General features: G+C 48.4%; 1 protein-coding gene across 2 annotated transcripts in view; it reads right to left on the bottom strand.

The window, feature by feature from the left end:
• Nucleotides 1-13,341, bottom strand: part of LOC310757724 (transmembrane protein 263-like) — a 299,944-nt gene extending 286,603 nt beyond the window's left edge. Inside the window, exon 1 of one of the 2 annotated variants that reach the window (XM_083603280.1) lies at nucleotides 13,151-13,341. Coding sequence is in view for 1 of the 2 variants with exons in the window: in XM_083603279.1 (XP_083459405.1) it covers nucleotides 10,278-10,283 (6 nt within the window). In the remaining variant the exon portion in view is untranslated. Of the gene's footprint in view, nucleotides 1-10,277; nucleotides 10,440-13,150 lie in introns of those variants that run through there. The other variant, XM_083603279.1, reaches the window with a different exon arrangement.
• Nucleotides 13,342-13,664: the final 323 nt, after the last annotated feature.

Genomic DNA, 13,664 nt, shown 5'->3' with positions numbered 1-13,664 from the left:
TCATATCTGGGGCACAGGATGACAAGATGACTTTTAAACTATCCTCTGTCAAAATGGATCCACTATTTCAACTTTGGCTGAAAAGTGAATTATGCTAGTCTCAGTTTCAACCCTTCAGTGTGTGGTTATTGCCTATATATTTTGCTTTTGATACCATTAACCATGGCATTTTTCTGGACCAACTTAGTGGAATGGGAATCAGAGGCACTGTATTATGGTGGTTCTGTTCATATCTTCAGGGTTGTGTCCAGAAAGCAGCACTTAGGTAGGTGTTCCTCAGGTCCCTGACACTTGTGCTATGGGGTTCTGTAGGGTCTATCTTCCCCCCAATGATATTTAACAACTATATGAAATTATTGGGAGTGGGTGGTCATTAGGAGCTTTGAAGCAAGGTGTCACCAGTATTGCTGATGACACACAGTTCTACTCAACCAGAAGAGGCTGTGAAAGCTCTGGATCAGTGTAACTGAATGCAATTCATTTTAAAAAAATCAAAGCGGTTTGCAACAATAGAACATAAAACCACACAATTAAAAAATTACATAAAAAAGTTAAAATCAGACATCAATTAACCATTGTGGAAGGATGTATTCCTAATTGTCTGCCCAGGCAGAATAGAAAAGTTTATGCAGGCATTTAAAAGTTGGCATAGAATGTGCCTTCTGAATCTCTATTGGCAGAGCATCTCACAATACTGGGCTGACGCTACTAAAGGCTCAGTTTCTTGTTGTTGTTGTCAGATGAGCCTCACCAAAGCAGAGGTGTTCCTCCTCCTGCCAAAGGATAGTGTGTAATTTCCAAACCAATCCCAAAGCAAACAAAGAGGAGTTCATCATATTTTCCTAATGATTCTCAAGACACTGAAGTGAGGTACCTGAAATAACCCTCATGGTCCCTTCCAACTCTACAATTTTATGATTCTGTGAAACCATCAGCTGCATCCATTTTCAATTGCATACTTGAATCAGGAATTTTGGTGTTTACACTCCCAGTTTACACAAAGTTGGAACAACAAGGACTTCAAATATACACAACTTGCTTCAAATTGTTTACTTGCAGTTGCAGCTTTTGATGTCTTCACTAATGTAAGTGGAGAGGAGAGGATTTTGCTACCGGTAATTCTTTGTTCTTGGTGCAACCCCCTGCAGCCCCTGAAAATCTGTTCTGGAAGACTAGGGGAACCCGCAGAATAGGATGGGAGGTGGTGGTGGCATTTGCACTGGGATCAATCCCTTCTACCTGGGCAGTTGTATTTCCACAACATTGATGCCGAAATCCAGCATCACCTGAGCTCTGTGAGTGCAGTTTCTCCCGAATGAAGTGCAAAGTGTTTGAGGACCGGGACATTCACCAGGAAACTAAATGATTGTTTACAAAGCTACTGTACTATCAACTTTACTGTATGCTTGTGAAACATGGGCCACTTATAAACACCATCTCCAACTCCTCGGAAGATTCCATCAATAGTGTCTCAAAAAAAAAAAATATGTTTACATATCACTTGGGAAGACAGGCGAACTAATGCCAGTGTACTGGAAGAAGCAAAGATCACCAGTGTTGAAGCAATGATTCTTCAACATCAACTTTGTTGGACAGGTCATGTCATTCAGATGCCTGATTATCTTCTTCCAAAGCAACTACTCTATTCCAAACTTAAAAATGGAAAGCGTAATGCTGGTGGTCAACAAAAGAGGTTTGAAGATGCTCTCAAGGCAAATCTAAAAAAAAAAAGTAGTATAAACACTGACAACTGGGAAACACTGGCCTGTGAGCACTCCAATTGGAGAACAACCTTTACCAAAGGTGTCATGGACTTTGAAGATGCTCAAACTCAGGACGAAAGGGAGAAACATGCTAAGAGGAAGGCATGTTTGGCAAACCCTCACCGTGATCAACTCCTGCCTGGTAATCTACCGTATGTCCCCACTGTGGAAGGACATGTGGATCCAGAATTGGCCTCTACAGTCACTTACGGAGTCACTGTTAAGACCGTGTTCATAGAAGACAATCTTACTCGGCTACGAGTGATCGCCACAAAAGAAAGGAATCCTTCAGCAGAAGGGGAAACAGATAAAATTATCTCCCCAGGTTTTTCTTTAAGTCACATGCAAAGGGCCGTTAACAAAGTGATTTGCTTAGTAAGAACAAGGCTCCTCACCAACATCAATATTGGAGAAAGTATTGCCGTAAAAACTTGTGACTTTTGTTTTCAAAGCAAACATATGTGCATAATTTGCAATTATGGGCAAATATTCTGATTAAGCAGCAAGTGTCACAGAGCCACAAAAAAGGGTGTGTGTGTGGCATAACTAGGGTCTCATTCAGACTTCCTTTTGTGATGCTTTTCTAGGCACAGATCTGTGCCTTAAAGCACCATGCCCAGGCACTTTTTCCCCTGCTGCTTTCCCCACAAAAAATCTACTTTTTAACCACTGAATCAGAGCAAATGGCAATCCACAGAAACCCAAATTGTCATTCGTTCTGATTCAGTGTTAAAGAGTGGGTTTTCATGGAGAAAGCACCGGGGCAAAAAGAAAGCACTTGGACACAGCACTTTAAAGCATGAACCTGTCCCTAGAAAGTACAGAGCAGAAGGTAAATGTGGATGAGCCCTAAGCTTAATGCACAGAATGGATGGAAATGTATGAAAAGACCCAGTCTGTTCTTTGAGATGGAGCATTATAGGTGTGCACTTTTAAGTGAGGAAAAAAGTTACAAACATCCCCATAACAGATGTTCATGGTATTTTGAAGTGTGTGAACAAAGAAAAATGTGTGCATATGTGAACATATACCTCTATCAAAATTGAGGGCTTTCAGCTTGCTTAGAAAGGATGCCTAATTAAGCAGGATCTGCAGTTTCAAATTGAGAATGATGAGTCCTAACTAAACACACATTTGCATCCTGGCCTAAAATCAAGTTCATATTCCACAGAGATGACTGAAAGTCATTTGTTACGCACAGAGGGTTTTTTTTTTCTTTTGTTTTTGGTACTCAAATGAGTTTACAAATCTCTTGATGGATGTTTTGTTCTTAATTTTACAAAACCAGGTTTTCTAATGAGAACTTTGTTGCTAGGTTTTAGCCCAGAGGGAATTTGAACACTAGAGTTTGAACTCTTTACATACTAGACAAATGAAAATAGAATGTGATGCAAAACAATGAAACTGACATTTAATTAAAATATAACTTTGTGACACATGCAAAGCATTTTACAAGTGATAATTACTGGTGTTTCATAACCCTCAAAACAAGGTAAAAATATAACTGGAACTCCAACATTAATCAATTAAAATTAAAATAGCCCTAATTAGTCTGATGTTACCCCTGCAACAGCATGCCTACTCCCTTTGCTGCAGAATACAGTGATATTCAGCCTAGAAAATCTCCATGCTGGTAAAGAGACAGGAAGAGCAATGGAGGTGGAGGGAAGAAGAAAACAGCTGTGCTTCAGCTAGCCATCATCACACACCAGAAAGCAATCTGCTCCATGCTTATCACCCTTGTTTGCTGTGCCTGATGCTCTTATGCAACAGTAGTTTTCAGGTAATGTGTCTTATGGAACAATTCTGGTACACTGCATATTCACACTGTGGAAACATTCCTAGTTTGTGGGAGCTTATTACATGCACATCAGTTTCCCTGCTACAACATTAAGAAGTCAGGTAAGAAGGTTCTCTGTGTCCTAGCTTGGATACTTAACCTCCCCATCACCTCAAATTCAAAGTCCTCTCCTTGGTTGGATGCAATCCACCCCATTAAAACCAGTGTCAGTTTCTCCACTGAGACAAATCACAACTTATATATGCATATATAATTACACCTATAGTTTTAGCTTTTGTTATGTTTTACAAATGTTGTACTCCAACAACCTCAAGAGAGCCCCCATCCCTGCGCTAAACAGTGATTTACAATGTCACTGACTTTTACAACTCCCATCCCAATTCTTGTCAGTCGTGAACCAACCTAGAAAACTAGAGCAGTGGGGTTTTTTCCAATCTGGATTGTGTTCCTAGGAACTTGGGAGTTACTTGGAAGCTAAGCAGCAGTTACTTGACAGATGACAGATAGATCTACCTGAAATGTTAGCCCTTAGTCCGCTATTACTGATCTTCCCTGCAATATAGATCACTGGGAAGTGATAGAATGATTTTTAAAAGGACATAGTTGTAAAAAGTACCTTGCTGATTTCCCCTTCCAGTATAGAATATAGAAAAGTGATAGAAAGTATGTGATTGTAGAACAGGGACTGAGAATCTGTAGTCCCTCCAGATGTTGTGCAATTCCAGTTGTCATGTTGATGGGAGCTGATGGAAGTTGGGGTCCAACAGTATTTGAAGAGCACACCTGTGTTTTAGAAAGTATGGCACCGCCCTCCATAGGCTGCCACAAAGTAATTCAACCAAGGATGAAATTACCATCACCACGGGATATGTAGCAGGCAGCATTGGCCAAGTTCACTCCAGCCCCATGAACTCACATAACAGCTATCAAAAAACACAGTGGGAAACAAACGCATGGTGTAAAGGCAATGAACAATGGACACTGCAGTCTTTTGCAAACTCCTTGAAACAAGGTCCTCAGTTTTATTATTGAGGTTACCATGAGTGCGCCACAAAGATCCTGTTTGCAGCCTAGGTCGGTTTCATTCTGGGTCGCTCATGTTGTAATCAATTAACTCAATGCAACAGAATCGCAGCCACCTGGGTCAAACTGAACTGAACTGGATCAAACTCAATTTACACCATCTTACAGTTCACTCAGTGGGGCGGAGAACAGAAAAAACAAACAAACCCAGTTAAATTTATTATCACAAGAATTCAAAAAGAAACCTGGACTATGCCCAGAGTTCAGGAATATTTCAAAGAATCATAGAACTGTAGATTTGGAAGGGATACTAAGGGTCATCTAGTCCAACCCCCAGCAGTGCAGGGATTTCAGCTAAAGAATCCCTGGCAGATAGGGGGCGGGGCCCAGGCGCCTAGGGGGCGGGGCCCAGGCTCACCTTCGCCACGGCTTTAAGAGGCCTCATTGAGGCACTGGGACATCGCTGCTGCTGCACCGTGAGTGTGGGGGAAGGCCGCTCCCTCCTCAGGCTATTTCCATCGGGCCTAGGGGGCGGGACTCAGGCTCACCTTCGCCACGGCTTTAAGAGGCCTCATTGAGGCACTGGGACATCGCTGCTGCTGCACCGTGAGTGTGGGGGAAGGCCGCTCCCTCCTCAGGCTATTTCCATCTGGCCTAGGGGGCGGGGCCCAGGCTCACCTTCGCCACGGCTTTAAGAGGCCTCATTGAGGCATTGGGACACTGCTGCTGCTGCACCGTGAGTGTGGGGGAAGGCCGCTCCCTCCTCAGGCTATTTCCATCTGGCCTAGGGGGCGGGACTCAGGCTCACCTTCGCCACGGCTTTAAGAGGCCTCATTGAGGCATTGGGACACTGCTGCTGCTGCACCGTGAGTGTGGGGGAAGGCCGCTCCCTCCTCAGGCTATTTCCATCTGGCCTAGGGGGCGGGACTCAGGCTCACCTTCGCCACGGCTTTAAGAGGCCTCATTGAGGCATTGGGACATCGCTGCTGCTGCACCGTGAGTGTGGGGGAAGGCCGCTCCCTCCTCAGGCTAACTCCATCGGGCCTAGGGGGCGGGACTCAGGCTCACCTTCGCCACGGCTTTAAGAGGCCTCATTGAGGCACTGGGACATCGCTGCTGCTGCACCGTGAGTGTGGGGGAAGGCCGCTCCCTCCTCAGGCTATTTCCATCTGGCCTAGGGGGCGGGGCCCAGGCTCACCTTCGCCACGGCTTTAAGAGGCCTCATTGAGGCACTGGGACATCGCTGCTGCTGCACCGTGAGTGTGGGGGAAGGCCGCTCCCTCCTCAGGCTATTTCCATCTGGCCTAGGGGGCGGGGCCCAGGCTCACCTTCGCCACGGCTTTAAGAGGCCTCATTGAGGCACTGGGACATCGCTGCTGCTGCACCGTGAGTGTGGGGGAAGGCCGCTCCCTCCTCAGGCTATTTCCATCTGGCCTAGGGGGCGGGACTCAGGCTCACCTTCGCCACGGCTTTAAGAGGCCTCATTGAGGCATTGGGACACTGCTGCTGCTGCACCGTGAGTGTGGGGGAAGGCCGCTCCCTCCTCAGGCTATTTCCATCTGGCCTAGGGGGCGGGACTCAGGCTCACCTTCGCCACGGCTTTAAGAGGCCTCATTGAGGCACTGGGACATCGCTGCTGCTGCACCGTGAGTGTGGGGGAAGGCCGCTCCCTCCTCAGGCTATTTCCATCTGGCCTAGGGGGCGGGGCCCAGGCTCACCTTCGCCACGGCTTTAAGAGGCCTCATTGAGGCATTGGGACACTGCTGCTGCTGCACCGTGAGTGTGGGGGAAGGCCGCTCCCTCCTCAGGCTAACTCCATCGGGCCTAGGGGCGGGGCCCAGGCTCACCTCTGTGACAGCTTTGAGGACACCGGTGCTGCTGCAGCAAATGTTAAAGATGTTTTTATATATTTTAAGGTGTTTTAAAGGTGTTTTTATTGTTTATTCTGTTGTACCACCGTGAATGGTGGTTTTTATCTATGTATTTTTGTTTTGTTCCGTTTTGTTTTGGTTTGGGGTTCGATGTTGAGTGGGGTGGGGATTGGTTTTGTTTGGGTGTAATTGTTTTGGTTGTTTTGTTTTTCTGTTTTGTAAATGGAGGCAAGTATGAGGCTTGGGATTGCTACCGTGGAGGGGCGAGGGAGGTATGGCGGTGGGGGCAGATGTTATAGGCGAAGGGGATCGAGATACGGATATGCTCGTACCCCTTCCAATCTGCGCCCCATCCCGAGGGACGAGGGTAGGGTGAGCAAGGATTACTCACCTCCGTCACTGGTGTTGTGCAATGCCAGGTCTATAGGCAACAAAACCGCCACCCTGCGAGATTTCTTTACCTCGCAGGGGGTCGATCTGGCTTGTGTGACGGAGACCTGGGTGCGCGAAGGGGAAACTGTTACCTTACGAGAGATGGCGCCCCCGGGTTTCTCCGTCCTCCACCAGTCACGGACTGTGGGCCGGGGGGGAGGGGTGGCATTATTAATCCGGGAAGATTGTTCTTTCAGGGCTCTACCATCGCCACTGATCCCCGGCATTGAATGTGTTGGCCTAGTGTGGGGCTCTGAGGTGAGCTTGGCTGTCTGGCTGGTGTACCGGCCACCTAGCGCACCAGCAGCCACCCTGTCAGGCCTGCTGGAGGCGGTGGCTGGCTGGGCCTTGGAGTTCCCTAACCTATTGGTATTGGGGGACTTCAACATCCATGCTGATGCCACTCCCTCCTCACAGGCTCTGGACCTGGTGTCTTCCATGGCAACACTAGGGCTCTCCCAGTTTGTTTCGGGCCCCACACATCAAGCAGGCCACACGCTGGATTTGATCTTTGGCGCCGGTATAGATGTGATCATGTCTCCTTTGATGAAAGTGCCATGGTCTGATCACTACGCTCTGAAAGCCAGGATTGACTTTCCACCCCCACCCTGCTTAGGTGGCGAGCCGATTTGGGCTCGCCCGCAGAGGCTGATGGACCCTGATAGATTCCGTCAAGCCTTGCGGGACCTTGCTCCCCCTGGCGACTCATTGACTGAGCTTGTTGAGGGCTGGAATACCCAGCTCCTGGCAGCCATCGATGAGATCGCACCTAAGCGCCCTCTGCGACCCCACAGAAACCGGGCTCCCTGGTTTACCGAGGAGCTTCGGAAAATGAAGCGGGATCTCAGACGGCTAGAGCGAGTATGGCGGGGTGCTCGTGACGGAGCCTCAAGAACATCTTATAGGGTTTCTATGAAAACCTATGAGATGGCAGTGAAGGCCGCTAAGAAGTCTTACTTCTCGGCCTCCATTGCATCCGCTAGCTCTCGCCCGGCGCAATTATTTAGTATAATTAGGTCTTTAACGTCCCTTGAAGGACAGCCAAATTTAAATAACAATCTGACACATAGCTGTGAGGCATTTGCGAGCTTTTTTGCGGAGAAGGTCCTGTTGCTCCGCCATGACCTTCCTGCCAATTTGGACACAATAAATGAACTGGAGGCCCCTCGACTGTCCTCGGGTCCAGTATTGGACCACTTTGACCGGATATCTCCAGCCGATGTGGACAGACTCCTCCAAGCTGGAAAGCCCACCACCTGTCCTCTTGACCCGTGCCCGTCATGGCTGATTAGAGCGTGTCCAGATGAGGTACGGGCCCCCCTGGGGGATATCATCAATTTGTCCCTTGGCACCGGGATATTCCCAGGGGAACTGAAGGAGGCAGTGGTGCGTCCGCTCTTAAAGAAAACATCATTAGATCCCTTAGATCTGTCCAATTACCGCCCGGTTTCGAATCTTCCATTCCTGGGTAAGGTGATTGAGAGAGCGGTTGCTGAACAGCTTGGTAGGTTTCTGGATGAAACATCGGCTCTCGATCCATTCCAGTCCGGCTTCCGCGCTGGTCATGGGACCGAGACGGCTCTGGTCGCCCTAACAGATGACCTCCGCAGGCAGCTGGATCGAGGCGGGTCAGGGCTGCTGATTCTTCTAGACCTGTCAGCAGCCTTCGACATGGTCGATCACGAACTCCTAGACCACCGCCTTGCCGACGTGGGGATCCAGGGCACAGTCCTCCAATGGCTGCGCTCGTTTCTCTCTGGTCGGGGACAGAGGGTGGCGCTTGGGGGGGAATTGTCATCGCGCCACTCCCTGGTGTGTGGAGTGCCTCAGGGTGCGATTCTCTCCCCGATGCTTTTTAACATCTTTATGCGCCCCCTCGCCCAGCTTGTTCGGAGTTTTGGGCTGGGTTGCCATCAGTATGCCGATGACACCCAACTCTATCTGTTGATGGATGGCCATCCTGACTCGGCCCCAGACACACTGACCAGATGCCTGGAAGCTGTGGCTGGATGGTTACGTGGGAGCCGGTTGAAGTTAAATCCTTCGAAGACAGAGGTCCTCTGGCTGGGACGGGACGATATGGGACTGAGGGGGCAACTCCCATCTCTTGCGGGGGTGCAGTTAGTGCCAGCACCGTCCGTTAAGAGTTTGGGTGTAATCTTCGATACCTCCCTCTCTATGGAGGCGCAGATTACAGCTATAACAAAGGCGGCATTTTTTCATCTCCGCCAAGCTAAGCAGTTGGCCCCTTATCTCTCTCGCCCCGACCTAGCCACTGTGATCCATGCGACGGTCACCTCCAGACTGGATTATTGTAACTCGCTCTACGTGGGGCTGCCCTTGAGACTGACCCAGAAACTCCAGCGGGTGCAGAATGCCGCGGCGAGACTCCTTATGGGGTCTTCGCTGCGAGACCACATTCATCCGGTGCTATATCAGCTGCACTGGCTCCCGGTGGAGTACAGGATCAGGTTTAAGGTACTGGTTTTAACCTTTAAAGCCCTATACGGCCTAGGACCCTCGTACCTACGGGACCGCCTCTCCTGGTATGCCCCACAAAGAAACCTACGGTCTGCAAATAAAAACATCCTGAAGGTCCCAGGCCTCAGAGAGGTTAGGCTGGCCTCAACTAGAGCCAGGGCCTTCTCGGCTGCGGCTCCAATCTGGTGGAACGCTCTGTCACAAGAGACTAGGGCCCTGCGGGACCTGACATCTTTCCGCAGGGCCTGCAAGACAGAGTTGTTCCACCAGGCCTTTGGTCAGGGCACAGCCTGACTCCCTCCTCTGGTAACCTGCACAGAGTTTTGCTTAATGGTTGCCATCAACTTGATTTTAATTAATTTTTATAGTGAAATATTTTTAGAATGTTGTTTTATTTGATTGTTTGATTATTTGAATGTTGTTAGCCGCCCTGAGCCTGGCTTCGGCTGGGGAGGGCGGGATATAAATAAAATTTATTATTATTATTATTATTATAAATAGATAACCAGCTTCTGATTAAAAACCTCCAAGTTCGGGGGACAATGTGTTGTGTGTACGTTTTAATATCACCATGACTGGATGAGATGGTCGTTCTCAGTGTCCCGAGGTATACCCTTGATGGGAGTCCCATGAGCTTGGGGGTGGGGAGTGACTGTACCACCTCTGAGCATCCTTCCTTTCCAAGGATAACGCACAGGTTAACTTGGGTTTGTTTTTGGAACAGGGATGGGAATTCCCTATGTGGTGGTGGGAGGCAGTGGGGGGTACTCTTTGCTTGGGGAAACCAGCCGCCGCCCCGACCCTCTGCCCCCCAAACTGCCCTCTTCGCCACCCGCCCTGGCTCCAAGGAGAGGAGGGATACCGCCCCGTGCGCCTTCGGGAGGACGAGGCGCGCCCCCCGCTCACCTTCATGGCGGCGCTCCCCGGCTCTCCCCGCGGCTTACTCGAGAGGAGGAGCGGCAGCGGCGCAAGGTTGCCGCGGCTGCCAGAGCCTTTTCCCCGGCACTGAGCCTCCAGCTCCGCCTCCTACTCCAGCTCTGGATGTAAACACTGGAGAAGGGAAGGAGGGCGAAGGAGGGGACTGGCGCCATGGCAACCCACGCCGGAAGAGGAACGAGCGCGTGGGTCTGGCAGGGGGGCCTGGGGTAGTGGTCGCCATCTTCTAGTGGGCAAGAGCATCCTAGAGGATGCGGGGAGTTGCCAACTTTGAGGGAAGAAGGGCTCTGTGTGCAGCAACTTCAGAGGCAGGGAATGTCCTTGCTGGGAATGCTGCTGTACTTGGAGTTTTTGTTTAATGAACTTTATAAAGTCTATAGGAATCATAGAATTGTAGACTTGCAGGGACCCCAGGGGTCATGTCGTCCAACACCCTGCAAACAGGAATCTGCCTTATACAGAGACAGTTGCAGGGGAAGCCACCATGATGCCCTCCAGGTTTTGCTGGACTGCAACTCCCATCCTCCTTGACCAATGGTCATGCTGCCTGAGGCCAATGGGAACTGGAGTGCAACAGCCTCTCAGGGCACTGCATTGGCTACCTGTGGTCTGCACACTGACTGGTAGCGGCTGTCCAGGGTTTCAGGCAGGAGTCTCTTCCCAGTCTTACCTGAAGGTGTCCCAATAGTCAGCCTGGGCATGCAGGGAATGTGGACTGCCACCCAGCATTCAGCACATAGGGAAGGATGCCAACTTCACATTTTAGGAAATGTTCTGTAAGAAAGCTTTAGAATGTGGAAAGATGCACATATTCATGTGAACTGTGATGTGTGGATCTCTGAAATATGCCTCATGTGACGACCATTAACCCGGTATTTCTTTTGTGTTTTGGGACTGTGATTAGCAACTCTTCCGAGCCTAGTACAGTGGTACCTCGGTTTAAGAGCAGTCCGGTTTAAGAATGATTTGGTTTACAAACTCCGCAAAACAGGAAATAGTGTCTTGGTTTGAAAACTTTACCTCGGTCTAAGAACGGAATCCGAACGGTGGAAGGGCACCAGCGGCGGGAGGCCTCATTAGGAAAAGTGCTCCTCTGTAGCACCCTGCTTGTGGTTAACGCTTAGCTGGAATGAAATATTCAATGCAGCAATAGAGAAATTAAATATATTTTTTAAGCTCATTTTAAAATATAGATCTTGATCAGATGCCTCATAATACAGATCTTGATCAGATGCCTCACCTCGGTTTAAGAACAGTTTTGGTTTAAGAACGGACTCCCATAACGGATTAAGTTCGTAAACCAAGGTACCACTGTACTGTATTTGGAAAGGGAAACTAAGCTTTTCAAAACTGAACATATAGTACAGCTCACACAATCAAAACAAAAAAATGTTTTTTTTCCTTCCAGTAGCACCTTAAAGACCAACTAAGTTAGTTCTTGGTATGAGCTTTCGTGTGCATGCACACTTCTTCAGATACCTGAAGAAGTGTCTGAAGAAGTGTGCATGCTTCTTCTTCAGTATCTGAAGAAGTGTGCATGCACACGAAAGCTCATACCAAGAACTAACTTAGTTGGTCTTTAAGGTGCTACTGGAAGGAAATTTTTTTTTTTTTTGTTTTGACTATGACCAACACGGCTACCTATCTGTAACAACAGCTCACACAATGTGCCACTAGAGGGCAACCACAGACTGTTTTGAGTTGCTGTTACATAGGGGAAGAAATCGAGAGAGGAGCATTTGTGAAGCAGAGGGAGGCAACATGAACAGGAGACTAAAAGCCTGTCTAGTTAAACAAGATGACAATCTCAGTAGGCAGGCAGATTGATGCAGGAAAGCTGGCTCAGCAGATGTTTGGATCTTAGGTTATGTAGGACTTTAAAAGTTGAGACCAGCTCTCCAAGATCAGAAACCCACAGGGAGTCAATGGGGTGTATTTCAATACTGGCAAAATAGGAACCAGTATTGTTCACAATGAACATGAAGCAGTGAGTGTGGTGTGATTAAAGGGGCTATGTGGGTGTACATCAGCTCACCCAGTCTTGCCAAAGGTGTCCACATTACTAAGGATGTGGGTGAGGGGGCACCTATGTGCTTATGGCCTTGAGTCCTTGGAATCCTGCATGATTGGTTCCAAGATCTTGTGAAACGTGCATGTGTAGGTAACCACAAAGAGACTTCTAGGTCTCTTGCAGTCCGTTGAGCATCCTACATAAGCCTTCTTTCTGCCAAGATATTAAAGGCCATTTACTTTATTTCACAGGATTTGCATACTGGATTGTTATAAAATTTTAAGCAGTTTACTACAAGGATAAAACAATAAAATTATCCGTTAATCCAACTTTTAAAAAATCAAAAACAACCCCAAAACCAGAATATATGTCCACATCCTGCATGTCTGTGCAGGCTTGCCTAAACAAAAAAGTTTTTTTCAGGCACCAAAAAGAATATAGGTAAGACACCTACTTATATTTGAGTGCTAAAATAGCAAAAGAAATAATTCATATAAAATGTAACATTGGCTGGCTTGAAGTGTAGAAGATTCCTCAACCTCAGACAGAAAGGATTTGTGGAACTTTGGAACCCCTTTCAGATCTATGGTGTACAGCACATCATATTGCAGCACCTGTAAAATGATACTGCAGATCTGCGAAAGGTGCAGGAAAGGGTAACCAAAACGATCAAGTGGCTGGAGCAGCTCCCCTTTGTGAAACGGTGGAAAGTGCAACTTAGCAAACAGGTGGGAAAATACTGGTAACCTGCCTGCTCCTTCTCCCTCTCTTCTCACCTTACAATTGCTCCTCAGTACAGTTGGTGCACAGGTGTCCTGAACCTCTGGCCTACCTGGCAGCAAGTCAGTATGCTAAATCCAGAGCTCAAAGCTCAAAGGTCAATCCACACAAGCAAAGTCCAAAAGTCAGGAAACACAGTTCAGGATCAATCCAAGTAGCCAAATCTGAAGTCCAGCAGTCAGGATATAGACCAGAGTCAAACCCAAAGCACAGTCCTGAGAGGCCCAGGAGCATCCAAAGCAAGGTTCCTCAACATGGGCAGTTAAGCAAACACAGCAGCTCAGCTGCTTCCCTTTTATACTTTGCCTGCTGATTGCAGCATCTGGGCTTGATGAGACATGAGACCCTCACCTGTTCTTCGCCTACTCCGGAACCACACACCTCCCCCCAGAGCTAGTGAGCCCCACCTGGCCAGCTAGGGAGCTGGGCTGTGGGCCCTTGCCTGCCTCAGCCTCCTGGAGAACCCTGCCTGCTGCTCCCTACACCTCAGAGCCCACCATGTTCATGAAGATAGGGGCCCCTCTGGCTCTGGTGATGGGTCCTGCTGCTTTGGTTCCTGTGCATGG

This window comes from Podarcis filfolensis (assembly GCF_964270895.1).
Source record: "Podarcis filfolensis genome assembly, chromosome: 1".
NCBI lineage: Eukaryota > Metazoa > Chordata > Lepidosauria > Squamata > Lacertidae > Podarcis > Podarcis filfolensis.
Note: the sequence above shows the minus strand (reverse complement) of the source record. Positions and strands in the feature narration are given on the sequence as shown.